The sequence below is a fragment of the Manis javanica genome, chromosome 2, assembly GCF_040802235.1.
Source record: "Manis javanica isolate MJ-LG chromosome 2, MJ_LKY, whole genome shotgun sequence".
In the NCBI taxonomy this organism is placed as follows: domain Eukaryota; kingdom Metazoa; phylum Chordata; class Mammalia; order Pholidota; family Manidae; genus Manis; species Manis javanica.
The window spans coordinates 147,961,617-147,981,457 of record NC_133157.1 but is presented as its reverse complement, the minus strand read 5'-3'; the positions used below and the strand labels follow the sequence as shown (position 1 = coordinate 147,981,457).

Sequence of the window (19,841 nt, the reverse complement as noted above, 5' to 3'; positions counted from 1 at the left end):
CATGAAATAATTGCTCCTGAAATGAGAGTGGTGAAAGTCTAGATTGGTTGGAAGGAGTTTCAGTAAGGCAGTGGCAGATAAGATGAAAACAGAAGCAGGAGGGTAATGGCGATGACAGGAGAAGGTGGAAGGCAGGGCAGGGCATTGCCTAGGAACAAACACACGGAAACCAGGAACAGCCAGGGGATGCTAAAAGAATATAAGTTCATCTGCTCTCGGAGAAACACAAAATCTGAGAAAAATAAGACTAGAAATCTAAGTAAGGGTCTGGAACTCTGGGTGTGGAGTCCTTCCTTAACTGCAACAGCAATAAAAATGGTCAACATTCATTGATATGTACCAAGCATCTCTGGAAGCTTCTAGAAAGAGATTAAATACTGGCTTAAACCTTAGAAGCAAAGATACTAAGTCAATATGAAGCAACCTCATGAGTTTTCTTGTGAAAAATAGCAGATTAAACTTTGAATGGAAATATAAATTAATTTATAATTTTTAAAAATGTGTTGGAACTTTATCACATTTAGCCAAGCAACAGCCTCTCTGAAAGACTTTTTTTGCAGGAATTGAAATAATTAAATTGAAGATTCAGTGTACCTTTTCAATCATTTATTGAAAAACTCATTCTGGTTTTCTCTGAGGAGAGATAAGCCACTGCTAAGGAAGTGGCTAAATCTTTTTCTAAACTACTGTATTCACTATAAAATATATGACACTATTCCCAAATAACACCTAATAGAAGCTGGTCACATTCAAATCAGAAAAAAATTTGCCATTTCAAAACTAGCTTTCTGTACTCTTTCTAAACCAGATGTTAGAAGTACAAAGATGATCAAGATATAATCTAGAAGGAAAAGAAGAAGAGCTTATAAACAAGTCATTACAACATAGTAATGAAGGACTATACAGTGTACCTGTGGGGTAGGAGAGCTTAACACGGCTTTACTGAAGTAATATCTGATATGGTTCTTAAAAGTAACAGGAACTGTCACGTGAATATGTGGTAGTGAGGATGTTCTTCCAAGACTGAGGGAACACTAAGTGCAAATGCTTGAAAATAAGTCAAGTCCCTGTGGCTATTTGCTCTCCCATATGTCTGGGTGTCAGAAAGCTGTTTTCAGGTGTTTAAGCAGGGCAGCAGAGTGTGCTCAAAGTGTCAGGTAGGTTGGTAGTCAGATTGGCAGATGTGTAGATGTGCCGACCTGTAGGGAAGGAGACCCAGTGGGAGGTTTCACCAATAGTTCAGATGAGAAATGAGAAATGATGAGAGTTACAGTTAGCCATGGGTACTGAGTATAACTATTAAATGAGATTTGTATTTGAGGAGGAGATGACTTACATGTATGTATAATATTTGTCAAAACATATGTGGATAAGCTGAATTTCAGTGACTGAAGAAATACAGGCAGATATAGCTGGTACACAATATAACTGGGAGAAATAGGCACCTGGGAAGTAGAAAATAGGGAAGGAGCATAGATTTGAGAGGGACTGGAAGATAAGTTGTAGTTAGCAGATAACAATGCGGGAGAGGGTTTAGAAAATTTTTTGTGGGCTTGGAGCCTAGCACTGTGTCTTGTACAGAGTGAGAAATCCAGCACTGCTGGTTGAGTAGATGACCAATTGAGAGAAAATAAATGAATATCTACTCTTCCCTCCTGGAACACTCCTAGGAATCCATAATGCCACGTTCCCATGATTTCTCTTACTTCTGTTTTTTGTTATACTGCTTATCCCACCTGCTTGTTCTCTTCATGTGGGTGCTTGCAAGCTGATATCTGCAAAGATTAATAAGGCAGATCCCTTCACTCAAAGTCTTCGCAGTTTAGGGGGCCAGTTTTAAAGCTCCAAGAAAGTCAAGTCAGGTGAGGAAGAGAGTGTCCAGGGAAAAGGACAGATATAAGTTCAATGGAAATCTCTGAACAGTTTCAACAGAAATTATTTCAGAAGTAGAAATCCAGATTGTTATGAGTTAAAGAATAAATGGGTAGGAAGAAAAGATAGGGACTTGTTTCAAGAAGTTTAGTAACAATAAGGTGGTAGGTGACAGAGGAAGGGTAGGTATATCTGGAAGGGGAGACAATGTCAAAAGTTGTTTTGGTGTTGGGAGTATAGAAAAGTTGAGTGCTCTTCAGACCAGTAACCCAACAGAGCATAAGAAGCATTGTCATTGACCTCAAAGATCTGTTTATTGTAGAAAACAGACATGTGAATTGACCAGAAGGATGGATTGTGATCAATGCTTTGAGCAGCCTGGAATTTGAGGGATGGAGTTTCTGCAAAACCTTCCAGAAGAAAATGAATCTAAAAGATACCTTGCCTGAGTCTAAAAGAGAAACAGAAGCTTTTCACATGGAGCCTATGACAAAGGGGATTCTGGGCAGAGGAAACAACAGGTACAAAGATAAAGGAGTTTTAAAAACATGAGGGTTACAATCATTAGTCATTTTCTCCCAGCCTGTGAAATGTCTTCTGAAAAGCAAGTTTTAAATTTTTCTAAAATTCAATTTATCAAATTGTGTTTTATGTGCTAAGGAAGCTTTGCCTAACTCAAGTCATGATTTTATCCTGTATATTCTTGTATTATTTTTGTAGTTTTAGCTCTTTCTTACATTAAGGCTTATGCTGTGTTTAGAGATAACTTTTGTATATGATGTGAAGTGAGAGTTTATTTTTGCATATGAGTATCGAATTGTTCCAGCACAATTTGTTTAAGAAACTATCATTTCCCATTGAATTATCTTGTCACCTGTATTGAAAATCAATTAACCATGTATTTATGGGTCTATTTCTAGATTCCTATTTAGTTCAATTGCTCCATATGACTCTCCTTATGCCAATATCACTTGGTATTCATTATTGCAGATTTAGACTAAGTCTTAATGTAAAGTGGTATAATTCTCCCTATTTTATTCTTTTGCAAAATTGTTTTGATCCTTTCCACTTCCATAAAATTTTTGAAATAAGCTCCATATTTTCAACAAAAAAGCATAAGATTTTTATTGGGAGTTCACTGAATCTATAGATCATTTGGGGCAAAAGAGTATCTTAACTATATTAAGGTCTTCAAACCATGAACATGGTATAGGTGTTCATTTGTTTAAGTCTGTTTTCATTTCTTTTTAGCATTATCTTGTGATTTTTAGTGCACAGGTCTTGTATATATTTTGTGGAAATTATGCCTAACTATTGAGACTAATTTAAATGATATTTTTCAAATGTTGCTTGTATATAGAAATAGAACTATTCATTTAGATATTTTATCATACAATCTTGCTAAAACACATTTGTTGGATTTATAGCTTTTTTTTGTAGACTCTGATAAAGGACTTATATACATAACAGATAAAGAATTTATACAACTCAGTGATAAGTGAACAAATAACCCAATTATAAAAGCAAAAACTTTCTGGAAGCTCTTCAACAAAGAAGATATACTAGTGACAAATGTATGAAAAGATGCTCAGTATCATCAGTCATTAGCAAAAATAAATAAAATGTGATTTAAAACTCTCTGGAATGGCACCTTAAAAAGACTGACACTGTCAAGTGTTGGCAAAGATTTGGGACAATCAAATCTCTCATACATTCTTTGTAGGAATGAAAAGGGGTTCAGTCACTTTTGAAATCAGTATGGCAGTTTAAACAATGCATTTGCTATGCAATCTAGCAGTCATATTCCTAGATATTTATCTAGAGAATATGAAAACATATGTCCATACATGTACTTGTACTTGGATTTTCATAGCAGTTTTATTCATAGTAGTTAAAACTGAAAGGAACCCATCTAATCATCAGTGAATGGATAATGAAATTGTGTTATAGTCACAATGGAATATTACTCAGCAATAAAAAGGAGCATGCTGCTAATAGACATAGCAAGGTGGACGAATTTCAAACATATTATGCTGAAGGAAATAAATCAGACATAAAAGGTCACATATTGAAAAATTTCATTTTTATGATATTTCAAAAAAATAAAACTAAGTGACAAAAAATCAGGTCAAAGGTATCTGGGGCCTGGGGGTTGAAGGAGAGAATTGACTGCAAAGGGATCCAAAGGAACTTTCTGAACTGAGAGGGAGGTTCTGGATATGATTGTGGTGGTGGTTCACAAATGTGTGTATTTCTCAAAATTCATCAAATTGTACATTTAAAATTAATGGATTTTATCATATATAAACTATTCTGTGATGGATTGCTTCAAAAGATGATGATTTTAACTTACTACAAAGGGCAGGTCTGTAGTCTGTTATCTGAGACCCTGCAGGCCAAATGTGTTTTAAAATTCACAAGTTTTGAAAGTATATATAGTATATTATACAAACTCCCTTGATGCAGGATTTGGGGTAGTACCCTGAAATCAAACAATCAAACACAGTCCTATTTCTGCAAAACATATAAATATTCACTGAGTATGATCAATAAATTCTATTAAAAGCATCTTCTCAGTTGATGTTAGATGTTGCCTCTGGATTTGGCTGCCAAATATGTCATGAAACAACTTTAGTTTTCAGAGCTTTTAGAATTTCAGAACTGAGATTGATGGCCTGTGGACCTGCCCAAGCAGTTTGGCATTTGCTATAATTTATGATGCAGATAGTGAGCTGAGGGATAGGAGATTCTGAGTTGGGAAAACAAGAGGCTGGAGAGATAGGCAGACCACAGAGGGTTACACTGTGTAGTTCAGTTTTTTTCTGGGCATATTTATATACCACGGCTACTGAAATGGCAGATTAATAAACTCTCAGGAAACAAGTACCTGGTCTCTCCTTTAGGAAGGATCTCCAATAGTTGCTTATAGAATCCTTCCTGTGATGGAAAGAGTACATGAAAACCCCATTGTCCATAAAATATTATAGTACAAATACATCAAAGTCAGATCCTATATTAAAATGCTTCAAGATGCCCCAGCCTCTTCAAGGTAAAGTTCCAAGTCTCTGATGAACAAACTGTCAGTGACCTGGACCCGTCTGTGCCTCTCCTCACTCCTCCTATCCCTCCATCCTTCCCCTACCTGGCCTTAGCACCTTAAAAACTGCACACTTCATTGCTTATTCTGGTTGTTCCCAATCTTTTCTTTGTCTTTAAAGCCCCACTGATTTTGGTCATGCTCTTCCCTCTGCTTAAATGATGTTTCCTCCACTCCTTCTTTGGCAAATGTCTATTCTAGAGGTTACAAATGCTTATAGAGGCCACGCAGGATATAAATGGGTAAAACGGGATATAAATGGGGAAAAGGGGAGCAACAGTTGACATATATTTTTACAGAAGGCACCTCACCTATAGAGGGCCCTTAATAATGGTTCCCTTAATTAAAAGTGTTTTTAGAACCATAGTAGTACAAACAAGGTAGCACAGAGAATATAATTCTAAGGTAACTCCTCCCAACCTATCTTAATGAAGTGGAAGTGCTTACATAGAATGACGTTTTGAATCTGTACCAGTAGCTTCTTAAATGAACTCTTTCTGAGGCCAAGGGAAAATATGCTAAGTTAAGTTGTCCTCTTGCAAAGATCACTTTGTAAGGAACTGATGGCATCTGAGGCCATCAGTTCTATTCAGAGATTTTGTCCCCTCCCTCTAGGAGCTTATACTCAGCATCAAACACATTACTATAGACATATTGGAATGCTACTAGGAATAAAATTGAAACATTAAAGTCATACATGGATAGACAGGCAACTGCATTATGTAAAGGTTAAGTAGAAGTGGATTTATAGTGGAAAGAAGCAGTGAGAACCTAATCAGGGCAGAGATCAGGAACTGCATGTAGAAACTGGGCAGGGTGAGAGCAGTCACTTACCTAATCAGCCTTGGAAGGTGTCATGGGAGGAGTGGTTATTAAGCAGGAACTACCTGACTGAATGGGAGCTGAAGATATTTTTTAAATATGTGATTTTTAAATTAGTGAATTAAAGGCTATGTGTAAAATATACTATAGCAAAGCAGAAGGATTCATTTTCTTTCGTCTTTGGCTCTGAAATCACCCTAAAAGGCCATCTTTATCATGTGAGAGTGTCCTTTTACAAAAGTAACATTCTAAAAATGAATTCAATATTTTAATTTCTAGTTTTATATCTTAAATTTTGCCTGCAAAATGAGATGTTTACTATTTTTCTTTGTAACCAAAGTCCCTGGAAATATCCAGGTACAAGGTCTAATGTAAAAGAAACGAGTTTTAGACTTCAAAGAATTGCAAGAGATGTCTCAGTTCCTTGTCTGGATGAACTCTACTTTATGCTATCCAAAATTTATGAGCACAGAAACCCATCAGATAATTAGAGCCAAGTTCAAACCCTCTGCCTACTTGATCTTCTATAAGTAAGGCATATTTCAAGAGAAGGGGTGTCAGTGGGTACATGGGTGACTTGACACACTTTCCTTGGGTGCAGAGATTGTAAAATCATCCTATAGTGAGCCCACACTCACCTTTGACAATACTTTCAAGATTATGGGGGAAGATTCTTTTCATGTATGATTGAATCCTCAGTGCTCTAGTATTACAACCAATTCCCCATGTTATATTTCTGGTAGAGGGGTGTCCTCTCGTTATCTGTGAAAAAACTCTTGAGATGCACAATTTGAAGATATTACATTGCCTCTCAGTATTGTCTTCTCTAGACAGGGCCTTTAATCTTTCTTAAAGGTCTTATTTTCCAGTCCTTTAATCATCTCTGTGGTAAAAAAAGAAAAAACAACAAAAAAACTCCATCTCTTTTTGTCTCCCTCTGGATATAGTCGCTGACTAGTATGAGTCCTATGAGTTATATTTATATTTTTCCACGCAAGTTCTACCTTTCCTGTTTAAATGGAAGTGTTGCTGTTGATTCATCATATCGTTTTGAGAAACAACAATAACAAAACATAACTATGAACACAGTTCAAAGTAAGACACAGAGTAACCAAGTAAACCAGAATTACCTTTCCTTTGTATTACTCGCTTCCCTTTTAGGCTCCACTTCACGGGGAAGTATGAGCCTTGATTATCCATTTTCACCAAATAAGACAGGGATATTAACTCAGGTAAGCAGAACTATTGTTCCTTTCATCTCAGCAATTCCACACCTACTCACCTTCCAATTGACTTTTTATAGAATATTAGTTTGCATTAAAAAAAATCCATTTAATTGCATTGGAAAAACACTTCACTGCCATACTCCAGGCCGATACCACGTTGCAGCTGCTCCTATTTAAAGGATAATTGTAGCCTCGCTCTTCTACAAGGAACTAATTCTGATTTTGAAAGGATTTGTCCTCACAGTTTATCCTGATGAGAGAGAACTGGATTATTGCCGTGTAAAATAGCTGAATAGTCCTATTATGGCTATTATGCCACAAATGTTGTGTATTGTTGAAGATCAAAGTACTGTACCACACTCGACGGCAAGATGTACAAGGCTGGCACACTTCCCCTATAATGTAAAAAACACTGCATTTTATGAGTCATTTAGTACCATGTGAGGTATCTGTGGACACTATATCATTTCCTTCAAACTTTCCTCATCATTCTGAAATCCTTTATTTTCTGGTTGAAAGACTTACAGTCTCGTCATTTCTCACTAGTCTCCCCAGGAAATAAACCTCAGGACTCTGTGTTCTCTCATTGTATGTACTACGTATTGCATGTCATTCTATTTTACATTTAAATTACTTTAGTAAAATACTAAGTAATTCTGGACAACAGTAAATTCTCACTGGTAAATTGAGAAAATGTAAACATTTCACATCAAAACCACTAAGGATGTTTCCAGAACCCTTAAAATGTGTAGGATTCAGTGTGGTTTAGGTTCTAAGGAAACAAGCAGAGCTACTTCACCCCCATCTAACTGTGATAGGAAAGTAAATCTGTAAATACATGCATACCAAGATGCCTTAGAGTGTAAGGTGGCCCAGATGAGGTGTCAAGTGAATGGTATTTAAAAAGAATTGAGGTTTTCTTCTGCAGGAGAGATGCTGGCATCAGCTATTACCAGAAGCTTGCCATTAAATACAGGGAGGCCAGGGAATGACTGAATTTTAATTTAGTTATAGAATATTGTATGCTTTGATTTTAATGTTAATATTTGGCATTTCAAAATAAATCCTTCTATCAGATGTTTCATTCTCATAGTCAATACGTAGAGGGCTTCTACCCTGAAAGAAAAAATTACTCTAAAATCTAACAAAGAATGCCCCTCAGGAAGTGCCATTTTCTTATTGTTGAATGATTTTTTATAAGACTCTTATAAATCATGGATAGGATTAACTGTCTAGGGGACATTTTCCCTAAAGTAACACATGCCCTATGTTATGTGGACACATTACTATAAGATCTGGACTTAGCTACGCAGGACAAAGAATTAGTAAACATAAAATGTGGTCAATGAAAACAACTGCAAATGTGAAAACACAATAATTATGAAACTATAATTATAACGAAGATGGGTAATGTTGAGGGAGCAAAGTGAAATGCTAAGTCTGGTTTTAATTAGTGGTTAGGGTTTCCAGTGTAATTTGTAAAACTAAATAGAAAGTGAAATTAAATGTAAAGAAATTAGGGTCAGGACTAAGACACAGCAGGCATTTCATAAATTGCTACATCGATACAAGTAAGGAAATGTTTTGCTCATAGGCACACACTTTTTGGTAGTGAGAGTACATAAGTTCCTAGTTCAGATGACCACATTAAAATTTGGACCTATACAACAATTTGCTCACGTTTAATTAGAGTAACTGAAGAAATTGGCACCCTCAGCCTCTGAAAACGCAGATGCCGGCACTCTGGGAGTAGTGATCCTCAATATACCCTTGTGAGATCCAGCAATAATAACAATTAATAACAATAATCCAAACTTTTATTTACTACAACTGTGCTTTTCACATTTCTTGTGTACCCAACTTATCCTTCCTTCTAGGCCAATGATTCTCAATCTTTCCTGAAAGTTTCCTTACCACTAGATAGCTTTTAACAACTTCCATGCCCAGACCCTCTCCTAAATGAATTGAGTCAGAATCTGCAGGGGAGGAGGAGCCCAGGCATGAGTATTTTTCAAAGCTTCTAAGGAGACTCCATTGACCAGATAAGGTTGAAAATACTGCTCTAGGAGACTACAAGCACATCTGAAGCAGAAACAGTTTTAGTTATTTGTTTTCTATTAACCTATGCACAATACATAGTATAGGGCTTTGTCCTGCTCCTATGTCTTTGCTGGATAATGCATAAATGAAAGAATGAGTGCACAAATAAATGAGTAAATTTAGCTGTGAAATAGAGTTGAATGTCCTAGAAAATGGAAAGTAATAAAACCTCTCTACTATTTTATCTTCCAAATTAATAAGTTTTATTCAGAGGTTTCACTATTCAACTTTCCCCAAGTTTTTCTTGGGAGAGGAGTACACCCATTCGACATATGGTAAATCTTGGGTGGGTGGAGCATTCTAAAGAGAGTATTTCTTCAGATTACACTGAGATAACAGTCATGGTCTACTCTCTGTGAGTGATTGGAGTTGAGAGCTTTTTTTCAACCAAGAGATCATACTCCCATGCATTGGGAAAAACTCAAGCAATTCTCTGAGGCCTACTGGGTGTCCTACAATTTAATTCAATTCTGACACTATCTCCTGGAGAGAGCATCATAGCCCATAGGTGAAGCGCTCAGTCCTACAGAATTGCTCTCCCCACTTCAGACACCAAGCCTAAGTCCAGGTTGTCACTTGTGCTTCTGATTGCCAACAAATCAGGGGTTCCTCTGATGCCCTCCTTGGGTTTGATTAATTTGCTAGAGTGGCTCACAGAACTCAGGAAAACAGGTTACTTGCTAACTATAAGTTTATTATAAAAGAATATGATAAAGGATATAGATAAACATCCAGATGGAAGAGATGCATAGAGCAAAGCATGTGGGAAGGGGTGCAGAGCTTACACACCCTCTGGAGGCACACCGCTCTCCCAGCTCCTATACATGTTCACCAACCTGGAAGTTCTCCAAAACCTATATTTGTGGGATTTTTATGGAGACTTCATCACATAGGCATGATCAATTATAAACCCCATTTTCATTCCTCCCCTCCCACCCCCATTGACGGTCATGATCTATTCTCCATGTATAAGTGATTGAAGTTAAGAGCTTTTTCTATCACCAGGTCACATTCTTACCCATCACACCATGAACAAGCATATCACTTTGACTCTGAACCAGACCCTTGATTAAGTAGAGGGACATACAGGTTCTCATGCATTTGGGTTTTCCCTCAAGACAGAGGAAAGCAGTAGGTTTAAAGAGCAAAGTGTAGACATTATCATCTCCCCAGGTATCAAGATGTTGATAATAATATTGCTCCTGCCCAGAAGCATTCCATTTTCCCAATCTTCCTGGTTCACAGGGTCATCAAGTAGAAATCAATTATGGATTCTAAAGAAGCCTTTCAAAACTGAATTTTGAAATGATGTAATATTCTGATGACAGAAATTTAACCTAGGAAATGTTTAAACCTAAAAGTTTCTTTTATAAAATTGCTCAAATAAGTACATGTAGGCACACTTCAGCATCTATAATTGAATTTTGAATGATGATGTTACAAACCACAAAGCTTCATTTAAATTTTATCATAAAGACCTTTATTAAGAGAACATATTTTTTATTACTTTTATTTTGTAACCTGAAGGGTCTGTAAATATAGAGGTTCTTCTAAATCCAGTGGAAAAGAAGTCTTTCTTCTTACTGTTTTCTCCTTACACGGGTCTCCACTATGCCCCTTGAGGTAGGATGGAAACTGGATTTTTGCTACTTTTAAAAATGATAGGAAGAAAAAAACAAACAAAGGCTTAAGAGGAAAGGATGCAGGACAATACTTAACAAAAGGTTCCTAAAGGATCCATGCATAGACACCCAAGGATGTCAGTTTTATCATTTCTTACACTGTCTTCATAGATTATTCCAGAACTCTCTCCTTGATGCATGACTGGTGCTTTCAATTGCAGAGGAAGCAACACAGCTGTGGGAAAGTTGCACAGAGCAGCTTGCAGTCATGGTGCACTAGAAAGTGGTGTAGAGGTGGTAAAAGGTTACTAGTATCCTCCTTAGTGCCAGAAACAAGTGGGAGAGATGAAGTACCTCCAGGCTCCTTTGCAGGGACTTGGGCCCTAGTGTATAGGGCTGCTCCTTCCTGGAAAGGTAAATATCACCCACTGCTGCTTGGACTGCCCAAGGACACATAGCTGAGGATAAATCTGGATAGGTTAGGCTAGGCCAAATTCTTCCAACCACCTGGAGACACGAAGTTGCAAGTTTCCAGATTTGAGAGAGAACATGAGAAAACATGATTGGCCATCTCCTCACCCAACTTATGGAACAGAGAAATAGGGAGGCTGATTCCAGGTCTAACATGGAACCTCCAAAAGTATCATTGGGCTTCCCACTATAAAAAGACAAGAATTCGCAAAGCGGCAAGTAAGAAACTCATGTGTTTTTCCTCTAGCCCGATCGTGTGCGCTGCTAGTCATTTCCCTATGTACCCTTTGAATTACCCCTATGGTCTTTTGCGAGTCCTTAAGGCAGCCGCAGCCTTCGCAAAACGTCCAGTGGAGCACAAATCACGGGAGGTGAGGGCGGGAGTCGGGAGCGAACAACAGACCGGGAGCTACTCCTCCAGCCCGGACGCACCCTGCAGTCCGTTCAGGTCTCTAGGACCACTGCAGCCACGGAGGGTTAGCGCTCTCTGAGGATTGCCGGCCCCAGGAGCGGCGCTGCGTGGAACAGTCACCTCCACCAAGGGATGGGAGTAGGGCTGGGGAAGCAGAAACAGGGGTGGGGACAACACAGCAGGGGGAGGTGGCAGACACAGAGAAGGAGGTGGGGACCGCCGCGGAGGGGGCGGGGTGGGGCCAGGGGCGGGCCCGGGGGCGGGGCTGCGGGGCGGGGCACCACAGCGCCCCCTTGCTGCGCGCTGCCCGCTGTGCCCCGAGGCCGCCGGCGGCTCTGGCTCGCCAGCCCCTTTGTGTGCGACGCGCAGGCCGGGAGGAGAGCCGCTGGGGTACAGCGGAGGCTCCCCGGAGTCCGACTGCCTCGGCCGGCTCCCGGCCGCGCTCTTCTCCTTCCCCGCCCCTCCCTCCTCCGACCCCCGGTCCGAGCAGCAGCCATTGGGCCGCGAGCTGTCCGCGTCCTGCCGCGCACCCTACCCCGCCCGGAGCGGGGCGTTCACCCCCCTCCCGCACTGTCCCCTCATCATGCTTCCCCACCCCCAGCCCAGGCCTTCAAGGTGGAGAAAATAAACTAAAAGCAGAGCAACTCAGAGACTCCAATAAATTGCCCAGTACCTAGAGCCCCAGCGCAAGCTCGTGTGCTGGGCCGCGAGGGGCGCGGAAGGCGGGGTGGGGGGACCGGCGGGGGAACAATGAGCGCATGAAGTTACCTGCCCGGCGGCGGAGGGGCCAGGAGGCGGCGGCGGAGCGGGCTGCGCGCTCGGCGCCGACGGGTGCGCGCCGCGGCTTGGAGGAGAGTTGAGCGCTTTCCCCCCACCACCACCACCCTTTTTTTTCTTTCTTTCTTTTTTTTTTTTTTTCTCCTCTTCTTCTTAAACAAACCACAAACGGATGTGAGGGAAGGAAGGTGTTTCTTTTACTCCTGAGTCCAGACACCTCTCTCTGTTCCGTCTAAGCTTGTTTTGCTGAACACTTTTTTTAAAAAAGGAAAAGAAAAGGAGTTGCTTGATGTGAGAGTGAAATGGACGTAAGATTTTATCCACCTCCAGCCCAGCCCGCCGCTGCGCCCGACACTCCCTGTCTGGGACCTTCTCCCTGCCTGGACCCCTACTATTGCAACAAGGTGAACGCTCTGCTTTTGTTTCCACCGTGTTCTTGCCGCTTGATCCCGGGAGGGGGGCGGCGGCTGCGGCGGGCCAGCGCGGCGGCCGGCGCCGGTCGGCGGAGGCCGGTCCCGGGCGCGCTCGGCTCGCCGCAGCTACAGCCCTGCGTGCGCCCGGGTAGTAAATATTGTGGAGCAGCTCCGGGGGTTTGCCAAACACCGCGACTGTGCGGAAAGTGACACGATTTGCTAGGATTCTTTCCTTCCTGCTGTTCGCGACTAAGGATCCCTGCTTAGGTTTGCCGGGGGGCATTTACAAAAAAATTAAGAGAAAACCGTGGAACACTTTGGGGGGTGTGTCTGGGGTCTGGGAACGGAAGCAGAGAGTAAGAGAATTGTTTATTTTCTAGTTTTCCTGCTCCCTTCCTCTCCCGCAAGGGCAGCAAGGACTCGAGCACCTCTTTCCTGCCCGGGATTAGTTGCCAGGGCAGGGGAGCAGCTGGGAGTCGGGGTGCAGGGACCCGGGAGACTCTTCCGCCCCCCATCGGGAAAATTGCTCCACAACTCTTTTGTTTCCCCAAACCTGTTCGGGCGGCCGAACCCGGTGTTCGGACACCTGTCTGGGGCCAGTGTGCAGAGAAGTAACCAAGTTTGGGGGTCAGGTCCCGCTGGGGGGGGGGGGTGATGCGCGCAGAAAATGCAAGTTTGTTAGGAGCTGGGCGAGCGCGTCGCGTTCCTGTCCTAAGCTTCCGCACTCGGACCCAGCCTGGAGAGGGTCCCAGGCTGTGCTGCACCCACAGACCGGTGACCCCATGTACCAAGACCGCGGGGGACCGAGGCAAGGTTGGCCATGAGGGTGGCTCGGGGTGGGGGCGCCGGCCGCGCTACTGCGGAGCGCCGTTCGTCCCTAGGATAGAACAGCCAGGAGGTATGGAGGGAGGGGATCATTCTTGGGGCTTCTCGAACTCGGAACCGGGAAGGAAGAGGCGCTGGGACAGGCTCCGAGAGCAGCCGCCAGGGCCACGGCAGTCCTCGCCTCTGGCTTCCTGGACGTATCTAAGCAGTCCTCCCGGTGAACGCTGGCGGGAAGAACTGAGTTCTTGGAGACGCGGGGCGAGCGGTGTAGATGCCGCTCTCCGGCTGGTTGGTAAACCTGCCTGATAGAGCCCCAGCTGGCAATTCCATGTCGGCCCCTCGGTGAATTCCACTGGACACATCATTGGGACCGCTAACATTTGCCTGGTGGCGAGTCATTATTAAACAGCTTTTTTTATTTTTATTTATTTTTTTACGGGATACAGAGGAGAGGTATTTAGCCCTCTGCGTCCTTAGTCCCCGGATCCCCACCACGCAGCCCTCTCACTGATCCTAGTAGTCAGTGGGGGACACACACACACACACACACACACATACACACACGGTTGTGAGTTAAGTGAGCCACAGATATCACTCTGAGGAGAAGCTCCTCGATGCTGTGTACAGTGTAAGACCCAGGGGTGTGTGCCGATGGTGTCTAAGCAAGTTTGAAACGAGGGAGGTCAGCTAGGGGCAAGTCTGAAGGCACCAGTAACTGGCGAGAGAAGTCTGTGCGATGAAGTTTCATTATTTGTTGCTAGAGTAGTTCTGTTGCTCTAAAATCTGTATAGCCTTCATAAGCAAGTATTTTGTGTTTTTGTAAACTTTCATTTTGCTTATAACATTATTACTAAAACAGACAAAAAAATTGATAAAGTGGCAGCTCTATCGTGGATAGTAAAGACATTTACAGTATGGAACCAAAAGGTCAATCATTTTGGCAGTGAAACAGGACAAATCTTATTAAATTTATCAGTGATTTCAGACTCCCAAAAGAAGGTAATGACTTGGATACACATTTCACTCATCATTCTTGTGATATTAGGGTCAGAATTAATTTAAAAGTTAAATGCTTTGGAAAATCAAGAATTACTTCAATATATTAAATCATTTCCAATTAAGTGCCTTAAATAATTTTAGTGGGTTGTGCTGTGAATTGAATAAATTAATGTAGAATGTCTTCACAATTTCTTTACTAGCTCATTGAAGTTCCTTTTAAGTCATCCCGTGTATGAGGAGCAAACTGTTCTTTTTAAATGCAAATTAGCCACCTTTTCTATAGACTAGTTCCAAGTCTTTAACTTATCCAGGGAATAATGGATTTTTAAATGATGCAAAGTCATGATATACTTCTAATAGTAGGAAGAGATTTCATGGAAATGTTTCTAACAGGACACCTTCTGCCCTTCTCTGTCTAACAGTCTATCAAATATATTTGTCACTGATCCCCGATTATATTAAATGTCCTGAATAGGTTTGTTAGGCCCCAGAAAGCCCAGGCATTCGTTTTTTCTTCTCCATCATGATTAGCATTGGTACAGAATTTCTGTCCAGCTCCCCTAATTTAGTTGCTTAGAATGTAGGCAATTAGTATTCATTTTTGCAGTGATCCAAGTGGATTTTCAGGGATATGGAAGATGGGGGCAGATTTGGAAGATGTGAAGTAAGAAATCTTCATCCACATTTAGTTCAAACATGTGGGATCGCACTTGCCCAAATGAGACAAGGCTGCAAAGTGAGCCTTGTATCTTGAAGAGGTATGATGAATACATTGTTGATTACAAGAAGCAGTCGCTTTGTCAGGTTATTTGTTTTTAATAGGGTGACAAGATCATAAATTAGTAATTATCTTTATTTTAAATCTGTCCACACTCTGCCAGTTAAAGTTGGTTTGCTAAATCCCAGCGGAACAAGTGTCTTTCTGTGCTTCAGAATCATGCAGTTGTAACTATAGTTTCTCCAATGACATTTTTTCAATGTCAGAAGAGACCCTAATCAAGAAAATGAATATCCTCTTCCTGAAGCTTTTCTAAACTAAAATGAAGTTGTTTTACTCTGCTGACACTTTCTAGCACTGCTGCTCTGTAGATTGTCAAAACACTACTTATATTTCAGCTAGTAAACTCCATAGGAGGAATTTTTCAGGAAACAGTTTAATCTAGTATTGCTGTATTGTAAGAGCACATTATGGTAGGAACATATCACTATGCAAATGGGCCTCCATTTTCACATAGCCCATTGCAGGAGAAAAGTGAGAACAATGCTAATCATGTTGGTTATGGCATCTGTGTGAAGCATCTCTTACAGAACAGCCAGAATGGATGGCATGTTACTGTATATAGGTCAGCCTTTGAAAAAGCAGTGTAACTCATAGACTGGACAGAAACATGTAGACTAAAAGTCACTGTGTTCACCTCTTGCAATTTAAAGCATGTTTATGTTTGAGACATTGAGAGATGGATACCACAGTCCAGTTTCATCTAATTAAGACTATTTTAAGCAACATTGCATCCCTTAATTGAGCTGAATGCTACCAAAAGAAATTGGATTAAAGGATCCCACAATTGGAGTTCAGTAATGAAATACAGTCTATTTTTTGTTCTAGTTGAAGATGTCAGAGCATCAGTTTAAATATATACCTACAGAGTAATAACAGTTCCTTTCAGTTTCTTAGTGCAGTGTCATTTGTAAAGATTGTTTTCACTGATTTTATGCTAAATTGGGACAAAGAAGTGGTACTTGTTCATTTTTACAATGATGTGATGTGTTCAGTTATTGCTCAGTGTCTGCCCACATAAGGAGTAGTAATACAATTGTGTTATGACATGGCTAATGACAGGGCTGTTGACCTCTGCCAGCAGTAGGAGAGGAAATAATGGTCTTTACTGTTCTCAGTGGCTGCTTTTGTGGAATCAAGTCCTGAATCTCTCTTTGGTTGATTTAGACACAGGGAAGTCCAAAACACAAACTCGTATGATTAATACTAGTTATAACAAGAGTAAAGAATAATGGGCAATTGGAATATTGGGCCTTTATCATTGAAATGAGGAAGGACAGTATATAATCTTTTCACATAAACATAGTAAGAAGGACTTATTTGTGATGAACTCTGCATCACAATGTCAGGGATACCATTAAAAATTTGACAACTTTGGAGAAAAGCAAGATTCATTATCATCTCTGCAAAATCTCTGTTAAGCTTATTTTCCCACTTAGAGTATCATGTACTGTAGTTTAATACAGCAAAACTCATCACATCTAACATACAGGATTTGCAAGCACATGAAGATGGAGTCATTATTCCTATCTTAATTAATAAATGAAAGAAAAAGGAGGAGGATGGGCAAGAAGTAGGAGGAGGAAGGGGAGGGTTATAAAGAGCAACATGCTTGATTGGTTTTCTACACACCCCATAACTTCAAGGACCTGGAGAAATTCATAGTTGATACTTTGGTCATGATTAGTGTAACCAAAACTCCCCTGGGAGTTTTATTAACTAGCATCATCTGTAAGTTTTGAGGTCTTTAAATATGTTTTGAATAAATTTATTGGTAAGAAAGAGCATAAACCAAGCAATCGTAGGATTTTGACCACTAAATTGAATATCATACAAAACCCTCAAATGTAGCTGTCTTGACTTACTGGGATATTTCAGGCTCACAGACTCCAATTTTAAATGTTTATGCAAAAATTAGTTATGAGTTTTGGAGAGAACTAATGTTATTTTTAACATAGTTTTCATGGTTTAATATTCCTACAGTTTATCATATATTTTAAAAGTTACTGAATGATGATTTTAAGGAGGATTTTGATATTTTGCTTAGTTAGAAAAACTAAACCGATACTTAAATATCTAATAGGCTGTTTATTGTAGATTTTTTTTAAATGACATGTTTGAAAGGGGCTTAAGAACAGAGGAAAGAAGGAAAACACTTACTTGGACCTGGAAGAAGCAGGGATAATTCCAAGTTTAACAATGTCTTCCTTGGTACCAAAACTGGGTCTCAAATGTTGGTTTTTATGTGTGGACCAATTTCTTGCATTCATACCTTTTTTGTGTTGTGCTCAGTTTGAGAGACGGATAGCTTAGAGGTTTGGGGGAAGGGGTCTAATTTGCTGTGAAAGAGGATTTATTCTAGTGCTTTCCACTTTGTTAGGATACTAAGAAGTTGAAAAGACCCTGGGGATGTTTTTCAACTACTGGTGATGCTTCCTGTCCTTTTTGCAGCCTGCCCTCAGCAGCAGATCATCAGTCTGTGTGCTGGTGCCTCTTCCCCCCCTCCTCCTTACCCAGTTCCCAAACATCCCCAACAGGGGCACAGCCTCACCCTTGCTTTTCACCTCCCCATTCTTAAATTGAACCTGGGAGGTCTGTGCTTTCTGATCTGAACTCCCCTCCCTGTCCTCAGGTTCTTGACTCACCACTGTGGTTGTGTTGGCCTTTATGCTTCCTTTTCTGCTCACCATCATTGTTACCATAATCGTGTTAACAGAGACATTCTTCCTGCAGTGTGGACCTTACTCTCTGGTTAAGGAAATTGGAATCTGCCAGTCCTCAGGCTCGTGTCTGCTTTTTAAAATCCTGAATTAGGGTATTCTTCTTTTCCCCAATCCCCCATCTGAATGAATGACCTAGGGTCATAAAATAACAGACCAAGAAAGCATAGATAGTTTACTGAGAGAAAAAAATAAGTATGGCAGCCATTTCTGAGCTCTCATAATTTTCCCTTCCCCTACATTTTATGCACAGTGTATTGTATATGTATATGTAGAGCTTGGAAATAACTCCTTGAACATCCTTTATCAGTGAGAAATCTTTATTTGGACTCTAAAATAGTATGAAAGTGGGATTGTGATCTCCTGATCTTTAGTTGGCATATAGTAAGTTAGGTGAGTTACACTTATATTAAGGAAACAGGTATGTATTACGTGTTCAGATCAGAATCTGCATAGATAACTAAAATGGCAATAGGTGGCCATGAGGAACTTATTTAACTCATCAAATTTAGATAACTTTTCCTACATTTTAGCTATCTGAATGTGAATCTCAAGGTTTCTAGAAAGTCATAAATGAGAATATTTATATTGTAATAAAAATGAAATATGATCATGACTTGATTAAATGCTATTAACAATTACAGTGTTAAAATATTATCAGTCATTTAAGATAAAACTTACATTGTACACAACCCAGTCCAAGAATCTAACACACCTTAGGAAGAAAAAGATTGTAGCAAACCATAGTTAATAAATAATGTGACCCAAAAATAATAACCATAGTTCTTGTCTGCAAGAAGCTTCCATGTGAAGCATCTAAATGCTTGAATGCTGCCTTGTTTGTTTAAACTGAATTTAACCAAATTTAAAGGTAGGAATGTTTACTTTTACTAATTTTTTAAAGGTACTTTCTTTCCTTTATTTCCACTTTGGTGTTATTGATACATATTCAATTCATCTTTTTCTTTGAAGATGAATTTTTCAAAGAGTCAGATAGCCTGTGGTGTACACTGGTTGATAGGACCAGCAGTAGTATAGTGAGTTGAGTTAAATGGACTGTCTGCTAGGAAACTGGAGTGCCAAGATAATCCAGCTTACATCTGCCCTAATGAAATGGAGGATTTTTTTGTTTTAAACCATGCATGCCAAGTTTCATCCTGAAGAGCAATTTCTCATTAAAAATAGTTGAGTTAGAAACTGCTTGGAAATGTATTTTATAATAGAAGTGCCAACAGACTGTTAATTTGGCAATTTTTCCGTAATACTTTGAGACATGGAATTCACATTAACCTGAACGAGCTTTTCCTGGTCCTAACACATTTCTCCCTGTAGCATTTTTTTGAAATGGGAACATTATAGTGCTCTGTGCTTGAATGTCGCTGATGCAGCAGGAAAGACCAGAGGGAGGAACATGCCAGAAAAGTTCCCTGCTCTTTCATGACAGGAGGTAGCAATGCTTTCCCAGCCTCTTTAGTTTGGTCCGTGGCAAGTTTGCCTGACTTGATTAATAATTTTAAAGTTAACTTTTTGAGGCTTACTTTAGATTTCCATTTTACTTAGGACAAATCATTATTGGCATATATTTGTCATACCAAAGGTCATGAAGCCAATGTCACTATTAGTGCTTTTCTGTTGTTCATTTTTGACTTTGGAGTGTTGTGCTGTAGCTGGGTAGTTATTGTTTTTCATTCTGAGTTAATGTGCTTT

The 19,841-nt window shown here is 40.2% G+C and overlaps 1 protein-coding gene and 1 long non-coding RNA gene across 3 annotated transcripts in view; one reads left to right on the top strand and one right to left on the bottom strand.

Annotated features, from left to right (window-relative positions):
- Positions 1–10,586: 10,586 nt before the first annotated feature.
- On the bottom strand, positions 10,587–12,493 carry LOC108404250 (uncharacterized). The gene is made up of 4 exons (XR_005055925.2): positions 12,391–12,493; positions 11,507–11,766; positions 10,898–11,015; positions 10,587–10,766 (listed from the first exon to the last, which is right to left on the bottom strand). It is a non-coding gene; the product is annotated as an uncharacterized lncRNA (long non-coding RNA).
- A 172-nt stretch (positions 12,494–12,665) lies between these two features.
- TOX (thymocyte selection associated high mobility group box) overlaps positions 12,666–19,841 on the top strand; it is a 286,212-nt gene continuing 279,036 nt past the window's right edge. Inside the window, exon 1 of one of the 2 annotated variants that reach the window (XM_036998280.2) lies at positions 12,666–12,803. In XM_036998280.2, the coding sequence (XP_036854175.2) occupies positions 12,702–12,803 (102 nt within the window). In that variant the 5' untranslated portion in view covers positions 12,666–12,701. Of the gene's footprint in view, positions 12,804–13,451; positions 13,626–19,841 lie in introns of those variants that run through there. The other variant, XM_036998278.2, reaches the window with a different exon arrangement.